Below are 21268 nucleotides of genomic sequence, written 5' to 3'. Positions count from 1 at the left end.
AGCAGGTGAGAGAAAGGCAGAGAACGACCTGGAGGGAAAAACAGGGAATACGAAGCCCACAGGGTATGGAGTTGCGATTTTATTGTAACTTCGATAGGGATGGAGTTGCCGTAAAATACGGATTACCCATCAATTTGAATTTCAGATGAACAACAAATGCGGGTTTCGTATAAGTAGCCTCGGGACATACTTGTACCAAACCCGTATTCATTGTTTATCCGAAATTCAAGTTGAACCAGGTGTCCTGTATTTTTATTTGCTAAACCTGGCAACCCTAGATGGGAAAACCCTGAAGGAATTTGAAGCAAAGGAATAACAATCTAATTTAGAACTTAATAAATACATTTATTTATAAAATCAAGAAAATTTTAATGACTATAAATAAGTTCAGAAGATTCAGAGACATATAAATAAGTTCCAGGGGCGTTTAGACACCGTCAGGGTGCAAACTCTCCATCTACCAGGTACAGCAGCCTATGCAGATGGAAGCCTGGACAGACACCTGGCACTGGCTGGAGGAACCCTGTCTTCACTTTGCATCATCCTTTTCTGTTTATCCAGGCCTTTCCTGCCCAGTATCTCATTGCGCCCTTAACACATTCCCATGTGCAAAGTAGGTCACACTGATTGTTGCTACGCAGTCCTTATGCAGATATAGAAACCAAGGCTCAGAGAGGTGAAGCGACCTACCCAAGGTCACACAGGGGAGGCAGCAGAAGGGCCAAGGTTACCACTCAGGTCTGGGCAACTCCAGAGTGCTTTCCTCTCGGCGCCATTGCTCTCTGTACTTCCAGGTATCCAGCAGGTCTGTCTAGCCGTTCTAGGTGCTTGCTGCCCGGCCCGGGTTTCAGGAGCAGTATGGAGTGCCCGGGGCCAGCTGCTGGCCTCGGTGCCTGTCATATCTTCGCTGGAGCCGGGCATGAAGGTGGCGGACCCTCCTTGCCTCCTGGGTCTTGAAGAAGGAGGCAGCGATGCTGTGCCTCAGGCGACGGGCGTAGGTCTCCAGGAGGACCGTGGAGCAAGCGACGAGCTGCAGGGCGCCTGCAGCCAGGTGGGCGGCTGTGTGTGGGTGCCGGGGGGGCAGCAGCGGGCAGCCGGGGGCGATGAAGCGCAGCTCCCACTGGAAGGAGTTGTGTGCAGAGAGGAAGGGGCTCTCCAGAGGCGGCTGGTTGAAGAGGAAAGGGATGAAGCCCAGGATGGTGTATGCAGCCTTCAAAAAGGAGAAAAAGGCCAAGTCAGCAGACAGACACCCCAGCCGTTCCCTGCCCTCCACCACATCTGGATGCTTGTGGGTCTGGACGGGTCCAGCTTTCCCTGTCCTCATCTGCAAAATGGGCGCAAAATCTGCCCATTTTGACGAGGGTCAACTGAGATCAGGAACCTGAAACAGGCTTTTTGCGGAATAAAAAGCACCATACAAATGCTATTTATATTGTTATTACTCTTTGCAGGGAACACTTTAGAGAAAACCAATTCATGCTTAAGGGCATTTACTCTTTTCTGAGCCCTTAGTGAAACTTCAGATGTTCTAGTCCATCAAGTAAGCACAATTTTATGAGGATGAGTCCGTGAGGAGCTTCAATTAAAAGACGGGAACCTGGGCTTCCCTGATGGCGCAGCGGTTGAGAGTCCGCCTGCCGACGCAGGGGATGCGGGTTCGTGCCCAGGTCCGGGAAGATCCCACATGCCGCGGAGCGGCTGGGCCCGTGAGCCATGGCCGCTGAGTCTGCGCGTCCGGAGCCTGTGCTCCGCAGCGGGAGAGGCCACAGCAGTGAGAGGCCTGCATACTGCAAAAAGAAAAAACAGGAAGCTGGCAGGATTGGCCCGTGGGCTGTTCCTAAGGCTTCCTCCAGTCTGTTATCTACAGATGTGAGCTATTAATAATAGTCACTATTTATTAAACATCTCCCATGTGGTATGGAGCCGCCCGGGTACTTCTCGAGACTACCACATGTTAAGACTCACAGTAACCTTGTAGGGTGAGGAGGATTGATCCAGTTTGTACAAGAGAGAAAAATGAGGCTGGGATATGCTGCGACGTGTGAAGAGTGGCCTTGGGGGGCAAATTATTTTAATATATCTGGGTATCAGTATCCTCACCTGCGATAAGGGGTGAAAACAGAACCCACTGCCTCAGGCTGTCGTGAGAATTACATGGTTCGTCTGCCCAAGCCCCTGGATCCCACAGCGTATCCAAGCACCACGACTCGAAGGCAAGTAAAATTCAATTTTGAGTCAAGGGTTTAACAAACCCTAACCTCTCCCTCAAGGAAATGACTCTATGCCCACCTTCCTGTCACGGCACTTACATCATATTTGATGGTGAGCGTGACGGGCACAGCGGGAAGCTGCCGAGCCCAGCCCACGGCTGCCTGCGCCAGGAGAAAGGCCACGTGGTCCATGGCCACTGTCACAGCTGTGGCCATCAGGAGCAGGGTAAGCAGCCCCAGCCTTAGGAGACAACTCAGCAGCTCCCCCTGGGACAGCCTTGGCCGGGCCGCCCACAGCAGCCAGGCTGGCGGGGAGGCCACCAGGTGCGTGGCCCCGACCTCTGCCAGCTGCTGAGCCAGCTGCCGGGTAGCATAGATGTTATCAAACTGCAGGTCAGTCAGGTATCGATGGAGGTACCAGGCTGAATCCACCAGGAGGCCCAGCATAAAGAGCCCTGTGACTGCCCGCTGGGTCCCCAGTGCCACCACCTGGGCCCAGGACTCCAGGCCGGAGAAGTCCTCCAGGACCTGCTGAGTGACCCTGAACACGTGGAGCCGGAAGGCGGAGCCATCGCCCTGGGCCTGGAGTGTCAGGCCCTGGCTGCCTGCTTGGCCGTCAGGACCCAGAGCCTGGGAGGCTCTATGCAGCTGGTGAGTGGTGTTAAGCAGACTCTCCAGGGAGCCCTCCGTGACACACCTCAGCACCTGCCCAGCTGCGTGCATGTTGGCCAAGATGTTGGGCACCACGACGATGGCCAGGGTGGCGGTACTCCAGGATAGGAGCAGACGGCGGCCCTGCTCCGTGCCCAGGGTGGGCACGCTGAGTGCAAACAGACAGCGGGCGGGGGGCACCAGTCCCAGGCCCAGGAAGGCCAGGAGGCCACAGACAGTGGCCGCCATGGCCGAGGGCCCTAGAGGATAAAGCAGCAGGGACACCAGCCCATAGTAGGTCAGACCCGCGGCAGCAATGGTCAGGGAACCGCACAGGAGGAGCTGGGTCAGCAGCTGGCCACAGCTGGCTGGGACAGGCTGGGAGAAGGCAACCCAGGCAGCCTGCAGCAGGGCGAGGGCCTTGTGGAGCCCCAGGTACCAGAATCTCCACCTGCACACAAGGAGATAGGGGGAGCCTCTATCAGGAGGGTTGGGGCATCGTGTGTCTGCCCAATGCCCCTGCCCTACAAACTCGTCAACTGCCAACAGGCTCCACCCCTTTAGCCACAGTGGTGGGCACTCCTCCCAGGTGGGCCAATCAGAGTAACCCACCCCAAACCCACATGACCTAAGCTGAGCCAATCAGAGCCTTCCCCAGGATTATTCTCACTGAGCTGTCAGGGAAGAACTAGTTTGCACGCAGTTCCTGAGGATGAGAGGAAGAATACCTGGGCTTCTTGTGTCTTGTGAGGACAACTGGTGCAAGGGAATGAAAGAGTCATGGAGAGAGAAGCACAAATGAAAGAGAGAGGATGAGAGAGAGAGAAATGGGGAGAGATGCTTTTTCACTTGAATTCATAGTCTTGGTCAGCTCAGTGTGACCCTGGACACTCCTTCTTTATGGATCTCAGTATCTCCTCTATAATTTAGAGGATGGGAAGAGTGGACCAGTTGATCTCTGAGGAACTTTTCTCCTTTATTGTACTCTTATTTATTCATTCAACAAATATTTATTAAGCTACTACTCTGTGCTAGCCATTGGAGAAACAGGAATGGATAAAACAGAGGAGAATTCCTGGCCTCATAGAGCTTCCGTGGAAGAGTGATAGCAGAGGAATAGTAAGAAGAGGTTGGGCTCTGGATACATTTTGCTGGAAGAGCCAACACGATTGGCGGACTGATTGGTTGTGAGTGTGAGAGAAAGAGGGGGGTTCAGCATGACAATGGGGTTTTGTGTCTGAGCAGCTGAAAGCACTGAGGTGCTGTTTCCTGAGATGGGAAATCTGTGGTTGAAACAGGTTTGGGTGGAGGGGGGAGGGGAAGAATTCAGTCAGAAAGTTGAGCTGCGAGCTGCTGAACGTGTGACTGGAAACAATCTGGAACTCAGAGGAGAGAGCAGGCTGGAGATATAAAGCTGGGAGTTGTGGATTGATAGACGGTATTTAAAGTCATGGAGTAGATGAGATTCCTTAAGACAGTGTGCTGATGGGAAGGAGAGAGCTCCGAGGACAGAGCTTAGTGACACTCCAGGGTTCATGGGTTGGGAGATGAGGAGGAACCAGCCCAGGAGACCAAGAAGCCAGGCACTGTGGAGCTTGGGAAGCCAAGTCAATGAAATGTTTCAAGAAGGGAGTGAGCAAACGTGTCAAGTGCTGCTAATGGGTCAAGAAAGATGAGAGCTGAGCAATGACCATTGGATTTAGCCACGTGGAAGTCACTGGTGACCTGGACCAGGGCAGCTGGGTGGCTTGTTCACTAGAGTGGACCCAAGGGAGGATGGATGGAGAAGAAATTGAGGCACGAGTGCAGACAACGGTTTCAGGTCATTTTTGCAGTAAAGGTGCAGAGAGATGGTGTAGTAGTTGACATGGGAAATGGAACCAAGTTCCTTTAGGATGGAGGAACTTGAGCATGTTTGCAGACGGGGGATCCAATCAAGAGGGGAGACATTGATGAAGGGGAGGCTTGCTGGTGTGACGTTCTTCAGCGAGTGGCATGGGTGAGATTGAGAGCATGGAAGCTGGGGCTGGTCTTAGAAAGGAGCAGGGGCTGTTCATCCTTAGTAGCAGGTGGGAAGGCACAGGAAATGGTTACAGGTGATGATGAATGGACAGGTAAGGTGTGCATACTAATGTATCGGTATCAACCAGTATACACAGAAAGAGCAATAGTTAAGGGCGTGACCTCCAGACTGCTTGGGTTCAAATCCCTGCTTCATCACTCACCATCTGCGTGACCTCGGTCAATTTCTTAACCTCTTCGTGCCTCAATTTTCTCATCTGTAAAATGGTGCATAAAAGTAATACCTCATAGGGTCATGGCACATAGGAAGTACCATGTCAGCTATTACCTGTCACTAGAGCCTCAATTCCACCAGGGCAGGGACTCGGTCTCTTTTGATCACTGATAAATACCGAGGACCTAGAATAGTGTCTGATGTACAGTGGGTGCTCCATAAATATTTGTGGACTATAGCACGTTTGCTTCTGTTTGTTCAGGGTAGCAGGAAGGCAGATCAGCACCGATGGTGAGGATGCTAGAGGAGATGATAGAAATTTGAAGGCGAAGAAGAAGGTATAACATAGGTGGCCAGGAAAGTGGGAGAGTAAATGAACTCGGGAAGTTATATACATGCTGGGCGGCATTGAGGACCCACTTCAGGTTAGAGGTGATGAATTATGGTCTTCCCAGTCCCACTGACATTTTAATTTGGGACTAAACTCCCTTCTACTGTATAATTCACATTTGAAACATGGTAGCTGTTAAAATGATAGCTAATAATTTGAATGATATTGGAATGGAAAAACAATTCTAAGTCATATTGGGTGCCCAGGTCTGTGCTGAATGTTGTAAATGCTAAGGAAGCTGCTGCCACTCGTTGGGTGCTTACTCTGAGCCGAGCACGATGGCAAGCCCTAAACATGCGTTTTCTCATTCGATTCTCACAACAGTCTCATAGACATTATTATTACTCCCATTTCACAGATAGGGAAACTGAGGTTCAAGGAGGTGAGGATTTACCCAAGATCACACAGCCAGGGAATGGCAGAGACTGAGACCTAGCTCATACCCATCAGGCCTGACCACTGACTGTTTTCTTGCCTGCGGCCCCCAGTATCCAAGTCCCCAGACCTACCCGGTCCTGACGAGATGCTCAGCTATCTCTCGGGGGGCCCTCATGCTCCCTGAACAGCAGTGGATCTGGGCAGGCGGGCTCAGGCAGTGAAGGTAAGTGGAGAGGAAGTAGGGGGAATTCCGTCCTCCAGAAGTGACCAGAACTGTCACTTCTGCTTTTCTGCCCTGATTTAAGTGCCTCTGGTGGCCTTGTCCCGCCCTGCCTGGGCCCACCTCCCAGGGGGGTAGGCAAGCTGACTCATCCTCTTCCTGCAGGCAGGAGCCAGTGGAAGGTGTGGGAGGAGAGAAAAGGCCTTTTCCAAGCAAAGTCTCTAATCCTGATAGCAGGAAGGTAGAATTAGTCCCATTTTACAGAGGAGGAAACTGAGGCTCAGAGAAGCCATACAGCTCATTAGCGGTAGTGCTGGGGCTAGAACTCAGCTCGGCTTCACGTTCCTTCCCCCTGCATAGTTATGTGCCCCCAGAAGAGCCTGATCTCTAACTCTTAGGGGGTGGAAACCCACAGGAGACAATTGGACCTCTGCTATGACTCTTTCCAATCGTCAGGGACTCTGGTCTCCCTCTCAGCTCCCTTCCTGTCTTTATCCCGACATGGACCTGGCTTCCAATCACAGTTCCGTCCCTCCCTAGCTGTGTGACCTTGGGCAGGTGATCTTGCCTCTCTGTCTCAGTTTTCTCCTCTTAAAAGAGCGTAAGGATAAGAACAGTTAACATTTATCGAGTACTTGTTAAGTATCAGGCACGCTGCTACATAGCTTCTCTTGGCGTTCACTGAATCTTTTTTTCCCAACAACCCTTTGTGGCAGGGACTGGTATTTCCATTCTTTAGTTCAGAAAACTGAGATCCAGAGACTTAAGTCCCTTAACCCAGCCGCTCAGTTAGTAACAGGTAGAGCCACGATTTATCGTCAGCATCCTTGCTCCAGAGTTTACTGGTCAGCCACTGGGCCCTACTGGTGGGGAGGGAAGAATTCACAAGATTCATGTTGACCTTGGGATGCATCTGGCACTGCCAAGAGCAGGCACTCAGTGAATGTGAATTCTCTGTTTGTGGGCTCTGCCGCAGTCACTGCCCTGCAGGTACACTTCTGGGCTGTTCTGAAAGCCAATCCCTTCCTGGAAGGCAGGCCCTGCTCCCCGCTACACTCCAGTGTCTTTGTGCCCCATCACTGCCAGCAGGACCACCTCCGCCAGGAGGCCTCTCCTGAGCCCCCCAGTCCCCCATCCTACAGGATGGACTGGGGCGGGGGGCACAGTTAGGCAGTATCCCAGACTCCCTGTCATTTCCTTTCTAAGGACATTGCCTGGGTCACTTGCTCAGGCCTGAAGGAGTGTGTTCCATGGCCCAGATAAGGGAAGTGGCATTCTCATAGTCACACAATTGGATGAGACACCTGTAGTCCTCAGAGGGCTTAACACCCTTCCTGGATCACAAGCCCCTCTAGGAAGCCAGCCCACTGTCAAGTCTGCAAAGAACTGGGCACGCAGAGTAGACCAAGGGCAGGAAATGCAGGCCCCTGCAGGGGCCACCTAAGGTAAGGAGCAGAGGGCCAGGTGGAAACAGCAGTGAACTGCCATGTGGAGGCCCTTCGAAAAGGGTAGCTTCTACTCCGCTCCAGCCAAGGGTTGAAGCCCCTCAAAAATGAGGCCCAACATTACCAGGGTGGCCAGTTTTTCCAAAGATGCCAGTCATTCCCAATTTTATGTAGAAGCCTCCAAGTTTCAAAAGCCAGTATTTTTAAAAAGTGAAAGACCCTTGTGCAGGCCAATCTTGGTAGGACTGTGGGCCAGAGCCAGCATGAAGGCCACCAGTGTACAAGTTCTGACAGAGGCCTCAGTAGGACTGATGCAGGGAGCAGTCTAGCTGTTCCTCTGATCTGCAGGGTCCCTGGGGTGGAGGTGGCAGACTTCACTCAAAGGCCAGCTATGCCACTTACTGTGCTGTGTGACCTTGGGAAAGACACTGTCCCTCTCTGAACTTGGATGTACTCTGCTATAATGAGGAGAATACTAGTACGTGCTTCTTAGGGTTGAGAATTCAACGTGATAATGTATGTTCAGTGCCCAGTAAACAATATATAAATGCTCCAGGCCAGCTCTTTCCAACCTGGACTGATAGTTTGGCCTGAGTGAGCCCCAGGCTTCTCAGACCAGATCGTACAGGCCTCTATGATGCCCACTGGACCAGATCCCATGGCCTGGGTCCCATCAAACAGGAAACTTCAGGGCATTGTGCTGGTCGGAGGGAAAAGTCCTGGAAAACACCGGCATTTGCTTAGTTACTGCACTGGCACGAGGGAGCTGATTGGTCAAGGAACATGTTGGTCATTTCCCCAGGGCCTCTAGTGGATGCATAAGATCTGGGAGGATGTGAGCATAGGGAGGGAAAGGGCAGAAGATATTTTTGGCTTTTCTCAGCACATACAGGCAGTCACTTCTGCCTATATAAGGCTGGCCTGAGCCTAAGCCCACAACATCCGGAAGGAGTGTCTGAATCGTCAAAAATAGAATGAGCTTTGCTGAGGGGAATTCTGGGTGGAGGATTCAGAGCCATAAGACAGAACATGAAGAGGAAGTGGTAAGTCTTCACTTCTAGAATCACAATCAGAGGTCCATAGAATATTAGAGTCATTGAAGTTTACAGCTTGTGGGGGTAGAATGTTGCCACCGTCCAGTTGGCTTCAGAATGTGGAGAGGTGGCTAGAGTCTTATTGGATAGGCAGTGCTCTCTTAGAGAAATGATGTGAGTCACATAGAAAATTTTTAAATTTCTAGTGGTCACATTAAAAAAGTGAAAATAATTTTAATAAAATATTTTATTCAACCTAGTGCATCCAAAATATTATCCTTTTAACATGTAATTAATACAAAAAAATTATAAAGGAGGACCTGGATTGGCTGCATCAAAGGACTCCCTTACATTCTGGCTTCTGTTGGTATGACGGTTAATTTTATGTGTCAACTTGGTTGGGGCACGGTATCTAGATATTTGATCAAACATTATTCTGGATCTTTCTGTGAGGGTGTTTCCACATGAGATTTACATTTAAATCAATGGAGTTTTAATAAGGCAGATTGCTCTCCATAACATGGTGGGCCTCGTTTAATCAGTTGAAGGCCTGAAAAGAACAAAAGGCCAACTTCGCCTGAGCAAGAGGGAATTCTGCTAGCAGGCTGCCTTTGGGCTCGAACTGCAACTCTTTCCATACGTACACATCTTGTTGGTTCTGTTTCTCTGGAGAACCCTCATCAATACAGCTGTGTTTGCCCATTGGGGAGCCCCAGCAGGAGAGCTGAGAGAGAGAGAGGGGAGGAAGACCCAGGGCAGCTACTTCCCTGTGAAGTCATCAAGGGCTGGATGTGTCCCTGGACTAAAGTTGCCAGCTCCAGGTCAGCAGCTGTCCCGCAGACCCCGGGCTGAGAGGTGCTTCTCCATGACTAGCCCTTCCTCTCACCACCAGGGTCTATGCTTTCTCTGGTGGTTTCCATAAGTGACCACCTGCCCACACCTTGTAACTAGACCCTCATCTCTCAGATGGGGAAACCAAAGTCCAAACAGTAAAGGGCCTGCTTAAGGTCATACAGATGTTATGGGTGGAGCCAGCTGTCCAATGCGGCTTACTGAACTCCTCGCTCAACGAGTTTTACTCACCTTTTTCCCCCATTTACCCTCACAGCTTCCATTCCTCTGCCCACATGATCCTGCACTTCTCTTTGACGTTTGTGCTGGAGTCTGTCCGTGTCCATGCTATCACTCCACATTTCATCGCGTCTGCTTGTGGCCATGTTTCCACGGTGTGCTTCCTCCATGTTTTATTTAAATGTCCCTCTTCCCCAGTGATGGTCACCTTGGTGGCCTCCAGCTCCTTGGTACCTCAGACAACTGTGGCGTGAATATCCTCCTACATTGTCTCCTTAGGGACCCATGGGATAATTTTGCTGGGATATAAGCCCAAGAACAGGATGGGCCATAGGGAATGCAGACAATGAATCCCCGATTACTACCAAGTTGCTTGCCAGGCTGACGGTAATAGTTGTCTCGCCAACAGAAAACAAGGGTTTCTGTGTCCTCGCACTTCACCATCACTCACTGTCCACTTTTCTAGTTTTTGTCAGTCTGATTGGCATTTTGTTGAACCTTGGTTTAACTTGCCCCTACCTGATTACAAGTGGTCTGAGCATTTCTTTATAAACCTGCTGGCCACTCACATATCCTTTTTCAGAACGGCATATTCGTAACTTTCACCCAATTTTCTCTTGGGTGTTATGGTGGAAGGCTTCCAAAGTTGGTGGCTAGCCATCTTCTGCCCTGATGTGGATGGCACTCCACCCATTAAGGAGCGGAGTTATTTCCCTCCCCTTGACCCAGGCTAACCCTGTGACCTGATGTGACCAATACATGTGGCAGAATTGACGTTCGTTCTTGGACTCCCAAGCCCACGCCTTAAGGGGACTTGTAGCTTCTGCTTTTGCCTTCTGAGAAGCCCACTGCCATGTACAGAGGTCCAGGCTGGACTCCTGGAGAAGCCACGTGACCCTGGAGGGTCCACAGCCATCATGGACTTCCCAGCGCCAGCTAAACCCCCAGCTGAGTGGCCCCAGCCACACCATGTACAGCAGAGACAAAACCAGGCCTGCAGAACTCTGACCAAGTGCAGAAATGTGTTGTGTTTTTAAGGCCCTGAACTTTGGGGTGATTTGTTATGCAGCCTCAGGTAAGTGTTTTGTTTTTGTCTCTTCTGGCTTCTGGGTATTCCTTGTGTATTCCAGATGAGTCCTTGATAAATTTCTAATGACCCTGTACCACCCCTGCCATCTCCTTTCCTCCCACACCACCTTGAGCACATGGCTGACTCCTACTGGTCTCAGCCCAGGGCCGCCTCCTCAGAGAAGTCCTCCCTGACCACCCTGGCTAACATAGCCTTTATAGCTAACATAGCCATAGGTTTCTCACATTGGCCAGTTTCATTTTCTTCTTAGCCCACATTATGACCCAGAGTCACTTTACCTATTTGTTTACCTGCCTACTGCCTGTCTCCAGGGCTAATCTCCATGTGGCTGGGGACAGTGGACTAGCACGTAACAGATTCTAAATAAATACTATTGAATGAATAAATGGAAGATGAGTGAATAAAGAAATGAGCCAAACAGACCCCAGATTGAAGAGTGAGTGTTTGCTTTCTCATAAATTCTGGTATAGATTTACTTATCAAATGTTTACTAAGCATCTACTATGTGCCAGAAACTGTTCTGGGAACTGGAGTTACAACACTGAACAAAATAAAGTTTGTATTCTCATAGGTTTATTTTCTAGAGGGAGAGAAAGTTAATAAACAGGAAAGTAAATAATACAGTGTCCTGACTAAATATTAAGGAGAAAAAATAAAGGCAGGATAAGGGATAAAAGTAATGAGGGTGATATTTTAGACCTGATGGTCAGGGAAGCTTCTCTGGGGATGGTGACATTTGAGCAAGAGACCTGAATAAAGTGAGAAACAAGCATATATTTGGGAGCAAAGTGTTCTAGGTAACGGAAACAGCATGTGCAAAGGCCCAGAGGCAGGAGGAGTTTGAGTATGTGGCTGGAGTAGAGAGTGGAGAGGGGAGAGCAGTCAGGAATAGGTGAGGTCAGGGAGGTCAATTCTGTGAAATCCCCAGTTCCAGAACTTAGGGCTTTGAAGCTGTTTTATGCCCACAAAGGCACATAATCTCCAGGCCCAGGGTTGATTAACATTCTTTATTTTATAGAATTTTCAATCAGAAGTATTTGAAATCACGATTCATCGGTTATAAGCCCCTTGGGTTTCTCTGTGAATGAATTTCTCCACTGCCCCATCCAATAGAAGTGCACGCCCACCCCAAAGGGCTGTAACTGTGACCTAAATGTTGAAGTAACCCCACGGGAAGGACAGGGAGCCCATTCTCCCTCCTCCCCACTGCTCCCAGGGGAACATCCATGACTCACTTGTGCTGTTTCAAGAACAAGTTCAGTCCCTGGGTGCTGCTTCCCCAGCCCGAGCTGCTTGGGGAACCTCATCCCTCAGAGGCGTAGAAGTCGGGGATGTGAGCTTTCTGGGCCCCTCAGCCGGCGCCTTTTCGAGATGTTCCTACTTGAAGCAAGGAGGGATCAGATCATCTAGGAACAGGCGCCCACCAGCCACTGGCTCAGGGGAAGTCTTAAGTTTGTCCTCGTCTTGTAGAAGAGGATTATGGTGTTTCCCTGCCTGAGACATCTGACCTCTTACAAGGCCCCAATTTATCTTTTGACTTTTCTCTCACCCCTGAAAAATGTGGCCTTTGCTAATCAACATGCTTACCGCTTTGGGTCGGGGCAGGGAGGTAAAGACCAGCTCCTGGAAGAAGAAGAAGGCTGCAGCCGTGAAGGCCCCTGTGGGCCACGTGCGGAAGGGGCCTGGCTGGAGGGGCCACGGATCACCTGTGAGAGGGCATGGCCCAGACTTGGCCCTGACCCTGGAACTGTGGCCACCACTGAATCAGACCGAACAGGAAAATCCTAATAAGCTTGGGTGGAAAGTTCTAGAACTCCTCTTGTGCGCTCGGGAGCCCGGAGAGCCCGGGAGCAACAAGGAGGCTTTGCACGATCTCCATGTCCTCAGGATGTCATCTGTCCCCCCCCCCCCCCCCCGCCGTCTCCAGGGATTGAAAATACCGCTGGCTGCTGGGTATCAGCAGGGGTGATATGTGAATAAACTGGTCGAGAACTGGGCCCCACCAAGCAGAGCGCACACCAGCTGTGAACAGCTGGAACAGCTGGACTGGGACACAGCAGCCCCAGAGTCTCTTGAAGGAAGGTGATCTCTAAAGGCAAGATGGTCTCTCCCAGATGGTAACTCGTGTAGTCAGTGAGGGATGCTAGCTGTGCTTCCCACGCTACCTATTCGGGACAAACGCCATTCCAGATGTGCTTATTGTTGCTGAAGTTGGGCTTCCTTGCGTCCCAACCACAGAACAGCTCAAGAGATAAAGGAGCTCGTTGCTCAGCCAGCAGATCTGCGAGGCAGCTGCACCCTGAACTGCATGACAGAGGAGAAGGTATCCCTAGAAAACGAGCCTGTGGACCCAAGTGGACCACTGGAAGTCACCCTTGCTTGCTGTGCACCGGATCACAGAGAAGAACTGCTTGATCGTCCTGTAGGGTCCTGACAGCAGATGATGGCGAGACCTTCTGGGAGGGCCCAGCCCGAAGAGAGTACCTGAGGGGGACTCAGAGGGTCTGAAATGTGTCATTGGCCAAGGTGGCTGGCAGTGCTGTGACATTGGTTAGGTGGATGTTGGCCCAGTCCGGGAAGGTGCCCAGCTGGAAGATGGTCTGTGCCCAAGTATTCATGGCCAGGCTGAGCAGTAGGACGCCCATCACGTTCATCAGGAGTCCCGTCCGCGCCTGCAACGGAGCCCAGAGTGAGGGGGGATCTGCTCGAGGCCCATTATACAGATGGAAAAGCCCAGGCTCAGAGTCAGAAAGCCCTTCGCCCAGGACTGCACAGCTGGGAAGTGATGGGGCCAGACACAAACCCAGGTTGGTCGATACCCAAGACCCTTCCGTCTTTACATGCCTTAGGCTGACCCTCAAGGAGCTGAAAATGTCCCCACTCACTGAGTGGTTTCTAGGTGCCAGGCACTGTGCCATGCAGTTGTCACAGAGCTATGTAATTTACCCTGAAAGCAACCCTGTGAGGGCTGTTATCATCATCATCATTATTCCCATTTTACAGAAGAGGAAAATGAGGCTCAGAGAATTGGGCTCACCCAGGATCACACAACCTAAAAATAATCTGCTTTGATCAGTAAACATACCCTCTGCCTTTCATTTACTGTCTCCCTCATAGAAGGCAACCTCCTTAGAGGCAGGCCTGTGTCTCCCCTACACTGCTCAACCCCCTGCCCAGAACATGGAATGTGCTCAGCAAATATCTGTGCAGTGAATGAACCCACAGTGGATGAACGTCTGTCTGCCCGGGTCCCTGCAGTCTCTTTGCTCTGTGATCTCTTTCTGCCTCTCACTGTCTCCATCTGTCCTGGGGGAACTCTGTGCCTGCAGAGCCTGCGTGGGTTGAGGACTGGATAAGCAGATTCCCCCATCTCAGTTGCACCAGCTTAGGACCCCGAAGCTTAGGTCCCTGAGCACCCACGGTGCAGGACGCCCGAGGCAGCCAGTGGAGGGGGGAAGGGCAGCAGGAAGCAGGCAGAGGAGGGGCCAGGAGCCGGTTCAGCAGTGGAGCCTGAGGGGGCTCTGCCGAAAGCTGGAGGTCCCCCACCACTGCCACGACCCTCGGCCTCTGTTTCCTCTCCAGCAGGCTGGGCACCGAGGCCCGGCCCTAAGTCCCAGGTGTGGTCCGCTGCTCCTCTCCTAGAGACGCCGCCACCGGGCACAGAGCGCTTGGCCAAACAAGTCAGAAGACAGGGCGGTGCCCCAGAGAGAGGGGAAGCCCCTCGTCTCTGAAGCAAACTTTGGAAAGTAGTCGCCGAGGCAGTGCTTCCTGAAGTTGCCTAGCATGAGAATCATCTCAGAGTGTTTGCTAAAAGGTGTATTTCTGGTCCTACTCGGAAGGACCTATTCAGAAATTGCGGGATGCTGGGGGAAGCACAAGTCCTGCCTTGCCCACCCCTGGCGTCCACCCACCTCCCCAGACCTCTGCTAGAAAGTGCCCAGACTCTCACCATGTCTTTGACCAGCAAGTGTCCAGAGGCGAAGGCGATTGAGTTGGGGGGTGTCGAGACCGGAAGCATGAAGGCATAGGAGCAGCCCAACTGTGCCGGGGATCATCAGGTACAGGGGGTGCACCCTCAGACGGATGGCCTGGGCCAGCAGGGGCGGGGACAGACCGAGACCGAGAAACACAGAGAAACCACACGGGAGATGGAGACAGGTGGAGAGACAGAGATGCATGGAGAGAGATTGGCGAGTGAGAGAGGACGAGAGAAACAAACGGGAAGATGGATTTAAAGACACACAGAGGGAAAATGCGGCCAGAACGGACACACAGCAGAAAGAGAGACAGACAGACAAGAAGAGAACCAGACCGAGGGAGATATGGAGAGAACATTCCTAGGTTAGCGGCATTCCAAGCACATGCAGGTTCATCAGGGAGGATGGGCTGGGGAGATTATTCTAGAACACTCCCTCTTCCAACTTGAGTGCGTATCAGAATCACCTGGAGGGCTTGTTAAACCCCAGAGCGCTCACGCCACCTCTTGCAGAGTTGCTGAGTCAGCAGGTCTAGGGCGGGGGGTGGGGGGCCCAGGAATTTGCATTTCTAACAAGCCCCCAGGGTGATGCTGATGCTTCTGTCCAGAGACCACATCTTGAGAATCACGGCTCCAAAAAGCCTCAAGTCCCCTGCCTGGTCCTTCTCTCAGCCTAACGATCCAAACAGCTGGCCTCTGGGTACCTTTTGTTGGGGCCCTCACTGGATTTCAGAGATAAAGAGAGCTCAAGGTAGCACCCGTCGGCACTCATTTCCAAATTTCTAAGACCGGTGGATCAAAGGTGTCTGTGGGTTGGCCTCAGTTAGCAGATCCACCGGTTCATCACCTCCCCCGAATGACATGTCCACCTGTAACTCATGTTGATCACTTCGCCAGCATTTTATTTTAAGGTAAGGATTTTTGGCCCCTCTAGGGAATTTTTGTAAACCAAAGCATATACATTCTCTCAAAAGCACTAAGATCACCCCCTTGCATGTAAATGTTTTGAATTTTGATGATAAGCAACGTCTAGAAGAATAAATCATTTGCTAGTATCTTCTTCAGCGAAAGCTGCCCCTGCAGACCTGACTGGGTCTGCTCTCCCTCCTCTCCCCCAGAGCACCCCCATCTCTCTCAACTTCCCGATCCATCAGATCCTGGGGAAGGGTGTGATTAAATCCAATCACACTTAGCAGGGCTACGGGGACCCCTACCCCACACTGCTGGTGGGAGTGGAAATGGCACGCCCACGCTTGGGAGGGCAATCTGCCCATCTCTTACCAAATTGTAACTGCACGTGCTCTCTCACCCAGGGATCTCAGTTCTGGAGATCTAGGTGTATCTACATATAAAAAGGTGCTCAGACAAGGAGAGGCCAAGGCAGCATTGCTGGGAAATAGCAGAGGCTGGAAACAACCTCTGTGTTCATCAGTAGAAAATTGCTTAAATAAAATCAGCAACTATGGATTCATAATGGAATATTGTCTAGTCATTGAGGAAGAATAAAGTGTGTCTGTGTGTGCTAATACAGTGTGATATCCATTATAAATTGATGCATAAATAAACAAAGAGAAAGCAATCCAGATAGTGTGCCTGGCATATCACCGTTTGCATACAAAGCATATACTTGCAACATTGATTTAATCTGATCACTTTGGTCTGTGTTGAGATAATCATAATGGTTTGGTCTTCTTTAGTCTATTTAAATATAAAACTATACTGATAGTGTCTATTAATCAGTTTTGAAATTTCTAGTAGGATCCACATGACCTTGGATCCATTTTGTTATTCGCATCCTTGTTTACGTGCGACGTTGAGTTATAACTTTCTTTTCCTTTGCTCTCCTTCTGTTTTTGGCGTCAGGGTTTTGCTAACCTTGTACATTGATTCGCACAGCTTTCTCGATCTTTCTGTGCTGGGGAACACTTGGGGTAAGTGGGGACTGTCTGTGTCCTTGAAGGTTTGCTAGCTCTCACCTCAGACATCCCTCTGGGGCCAGTGATATTGTAGAGCAGTGATTCTCAACCAGGGATAATTTTTGTCTCCCCAGGAGACATTTGGCAATGTCTAGAGACATTTTGGATTGTCACAATCTAGGGGGGATGCCTTTGGTATCCAGTAGGTAGAGAACAGGGATGCTGCTAAACGTCCTACAATTCACAGGACAGCTTCACATAACAGAATTCTCTGGCCCAAAATGTCAATAGTGCTTGAGAAACCCTGCTTTAGAGGGAGGCTAGAGCTTTGCCTACCATTAGAATTTCTCCTAAGGTTATCTGTCCATTCAGATTTTCTACTTCTTCTTAATCCATATTTGGCAATTCCTATTTTCCTAGAAAACTCTCCATGTCACCATGGGTTACTTTTCCCAAAGGAGGGAATTTGGTGCATTTGGAAAATATTTACTCTGTTTATGCATTTCTTAAAGAAAAAAACAGTATTCTTTTTTTTAAAAAAAATCATGGTTCTGACACTATCATGCATTTTGGACGAGAGCAATGACCAGCTGTGGCTCCTGGTGGAGCTCCCAGGAGCGAGAAAGAGATTTCTGAACGTGTGTTGGGGAGAGGTGTTTCCCTCCCGCCCCAGGACCCTATATGGACCCTCACCAGCTCCGCCAGGACAGGCAGAAAGATGATGATAGTGGCCGTGTTGCTGGCAAACTCCGTGAAGAAGGCGACAAACCACAGTGATTGAGCAGCACGGCCAGCGCTGGTGGCACCTTCTCCAGGGGGGTGCAGCTGCCCGCCAATCCACGCGGACAGCCCCGACTCCTGCAGAGGGGAGGAAGCAAGGACACCTCTTCACCCCCCCCCCCCGCCCTCCAACAGCTGCCCCCACCCCCCCAAGCCTGGGCCAAGGGTGGGGGGGGTTAGGGTTGGCCACAGCAATGGCAACTACACCCTTTCACATACGGGTTTGACTGAGGTTCAGAGAGGGTAAGTCACCTGCTCAAGGTCACATATTCCAGCCTGGACTTCAGTCAGCTTCTCTGCTTCCTGAGCTGCTCTGTACTCCATACTCTACAGGCCCAGGGCCCAAACCCCTGGATCCTCAAATAATCCATCTGGTCTCCAAATAATCCATTTGGTTGTGGGACCCCCTAAACTTGAGTGGGAGAGGGGAACTGGACCCTGCACGCTAAATCTTCTCGTTCCTCCAGTGATGGTTGCTAATTACAAAAATATTAACACATTTATACAAATATTCAATATTAATTTTATAATTATTATGTATAATACATACCAAATATATAATATATACAAGATATTATATATATCATATATAATAGGAAACGTGTCAGATATATATCAAATACAACACAATGAATAGGATTATCAATAATAAAAATATTTATAATGAGTATTACAATGGTGGTACCACAAACACTAACATTATTAACATATGATTCCTTATCATAAGAATCACCATCATTGAGGCTTTACAGGGTACCAGGCACCTGCCTGCATTACCTCCCTGACTCTTCCCAACCATCCAGCAAGGTAAGCATTCCTCCCTGTGTTACAGAGAAGGAACCCTAACTTGGCAAAGTTTTTGTGATTTGCTCTAGGTCCCCAAAATAGTGACTAAGATGTATTTTGCACTCAGGGCCACGTACGTCAGTCAACTAACATTCTCCTGCAAAGTTCCTTGTCACTGGGCACCCTCCACTGTATACACCAGACTGTCACTGCACCTCTTAATGAAGGGCAGTGCCCAGAGCGGACCACTGCCCTCCAGGACAGAGAAAAGACAAGGTAGATTGTCTCCTCCCTGGCTCCAGACTACACCTGCCACCAACGCTGCAGAATTACCTCCGAGCTCTCTCTCTGCTGAGTTCTCCAGGAATTACTGTACTTACGAGTATTTAATAATGATACTCTCCCCCACCTCTGTCCTCACCACTTCAAATGTATCCTTAACAACCCGGAATCCAATGCACCTTCATTAAAACCCCAAAGAGGAAAAACTGATGTAAAATTGTGCTCGATGCTGCCCCCTGGTGGTGCATGCAGCAATATCTCATTAAAGCTGCAAGGGCGCCTGCCTGTAGGTCGTTTTCTTAACAAAGATACAAAGCTGTAGGCTTAGGAGCTGATCAAGGGCAGAGTTGGATTAGACCCCTAACATTTAGAATCAAGTGTACGTCTACCATAGCCCTTTTATGGTAGACATACACTTGTATGTCTACGCAGTATCTTTTGGTACCAACAAACTCCGGTTTATCAGAGGACAATTTATGCTCTTTTGTATTTAATAGAAAATTTGCTGCTTATTCCAGAAATTAAGCTTTCATAGTGGATTCTAGAAACGCAGTATTTCTGTTTTTACATAAATAAAATAATACATCTGTCGCTACGCTATGAATTAAAAGTTACCTTCAAGGAATGAATAATACATGCTAGTTTTCCCTAGAAGAGACCTTATAAAATTAAGGTGCTTCTTTCATATCTGCACTGTTTGATAGCTTAGAAATTATAGTATATGGCAGAGTCGAGCCCCAGCCCCTCCTCTGGCCCAGGGAACACTGCAGGGAAAAATGGGTCCACTCGTTTTTCCCAGAGGCCACAGCTCTGGCAAAGAGACCGACAGCGTGTATGCAATTAAATGGAGAGCGGCTGGAGAGAGGGAATATTAATGAATTGGATGAATGAGGAGCCAAGAGCTTCCCTGTAGCCGGGCCTCTGGGTGCCAGGCTTCCAGCCAGCGTCCCAGCAGCCACTCAGGGCCCTGGCTCAGCTTCCGTAGCCGGAGGGAGGCCTGGCAGCTTCCAGAGAGAGGAGACCCCCCAGCTGCTCTCAAGGGGACTCGAACGGGCTTCACCTGCCCTTTCCCATTCCCTTCGAATCAGAAGCTCTGTTTCCTTGGAAACACACAGCACATGGTTTTCCCAGGGACTCCAGGACCAACAACAGGCAAGGTCAGAGGCAGCATGCCCAGGGGGTGAGGACAAGGGCTCTGGAATCAGATTAAGTTTGTCCCCCCACTTTAATCCATTCTAGCTGTGTCATCCTGGGCAAGTAACTTAACCTCTCTGTGCCTCACTTCCTTTTCTGTAAACTGAGATGTACCAGTCCCTGTCCCAGAGGGTTATTGTTGGGATAAAAGGAGCTAATCTGTAAAGCACTTAGAAAAGTGCTTGGGCACCGGGCAAGTGCCCAAAACATGCCAGCTGCCACTAGTGGCATCAAGTCATGAGATGTCAGAGGTGGCGGAACACTCAGAAATTGCCCCAGGCTGTGGTTGTCAAACTGTGCTCCTTACAGCCCCCACAGTTGCCAAGAGGTACCTGAGGCCACATCGCAGGATGGGAGGGAGAGGCTGAGCTGCCCCCTCTTCCTCCTCCTTTCCCAGTTCCAGGAGGTCCCCTCTCCCTGATCTCTCTGACATATAGTAGAGTCAGATCTTAAAGGAGGGTGTTATGGTACAAGTGGAATGTTTAAAGTTAAAAATCTCTGGGATTTCCCTGGTGGCACAGTGGATAAGAATCCGCCTGCCAATGCAGGGGACACGGGTTCAATCACTGGTCCGGGAAGATCCCACATGCCGCGGAGCAACTTAAGTCCGTGTGCCACAGCTACTGAGTATGCGCTCTAGAGCCGCCAGCCACAATTACCGAGCCTGCGCTCTACAGCCGCCAGCCACAACTACTGAGCCTGCGATCTAGAGCCTGTGAGCCACGACTACTGAGCCCGTGCGCCTAGAGCCCGGCTCCGCAACAAGGGAAGCCACTGCAATGAGAAGCCCGCGCACCGCAACGAAGAGTAGTAGCCCCCACTCGCCGCAACTAGAGAAAGCCCACGCGCAGCAATGAAGACCCAACGCAACCATGAAGACCCAACGCAGCCATAAATAAATAATAAATTCTTTTTAAAAAAGTTGAAATCTCAATAGAAGACCCTTGAAAATCTCTTTAAAATCCTCATAAAACACAATAGGCTCAGCTGTGTGTGTACAACTCTGTATAAGAATTCTTAGGTGGAGAGAGCCAGTCAATTTGATTAAAGGAAAGGAGGAAGACTTTACGCACATGTGTGAACATTCAAACCACTGTAATACTTACAAGCTCTGTGGCATTGGGCAAATTAATGAATGTCTCTGTTCCTTGATTTCTTCAAGGGGTTGTGGTGAGGCTTAAATGAGTACAGGTAGAAACGATTCCTCTATATAGTAAGTACTGAACAGGGCTTATTATTATTTATTTAACTTAACGAACACTTAATATAGTGCTCACTCTGTGCTGGGCACTCTTCTAAGTATTTTGTTAATGTTAACTTATTAATCTTCGAAACAACTCCATGAAGTAAGTAGTATAATTATCTGTATTTTATGGTTGAAGAAACTGAGGCACAAAGAGGTTGTGATTTGCCCAGATAAGTCAATTAAGTTTGGAATTTTGAGCCCAGGATCTGGCTCTTACTTCATCAGTCTACCTTGTCAATAAAATAACAACAACAGCAACAATAATAATAATAAGATAACTCTCCAGCAGGAAATGAGGGATTCAGGAGAATACACACGTTTCTACTTGCCTATAGGGTCTGTTCCACCCCGATTTAATACCA

General features: G+C 49.9%; 2 protein-coding genes across 2 annotated transcripts in view; both read right to left on the bottom strand.

Annotated features, from left to right (window-relative positions):
- Nucleotides 1-553: 553 nt before the first annotated feature.
- Nucleotides 554-6041, bottom strand: OCSTAMP (osteoclast stimulatory transmembrane protein). Its single transcript, XM_032604776.1, is given in 5 exon segments — nucleotides 554-706; nucleotides 709-786; nucleotides 788-1210; nucleotides 2310-3312; nucleotides 5998-6041. Coding segments are annotated over 5 exon segments (1701 nt in total).
- Nucleotides 6042-11718: 5677 nt separating this feature from the next.
- SLC13A3 (solute carrier family 13 member 3) overlaps nucleotides 11719-21268 on the bottom strand; it is a 76226-nt gene continuing 66676 nt past the window's right edge. Inside the window, 6 exon segments of the mRNA XM_032604551.1 lie at nucleotides 11719-13398; nucleotides 14676-14762; nucleotides 14764-14814; nucleotides 17312-17395; nucleotides 17398-17436; nucleotides 17438-17476. Coding sequence (XP_032460442.1) covers nucleotides 13222-13398; nucleotides 14676-14762; nucleotides 14764-14814; nucleotides 17312-17395; nucleotides 17398-17436; nucleotides 17438-17476 — 477 coding nt within the window. The 3' untranslated portion in view covers nucleotides 11719-13221.

The sequence above is a fragment of the Phocoena sinus genome, chromosome 15, assembly GCF_008692025.1.
Source record: "Phocoena sinus isolate mPhoSin1 chromosome 15, mPhoSin1.pri, whole genome shotgun sequence".
In the NCBI taxonomy this organism is placed as follows: domain Eukaryota; kingdom Metazoa; phylum Chordata; class Mammalia; order Artiodactyla; family Phocoenidae; genus Phocoena; species Phocoena sinus.
This window is presented reverse-complemented; position numbering and strand designations above follow the sequence as displayed.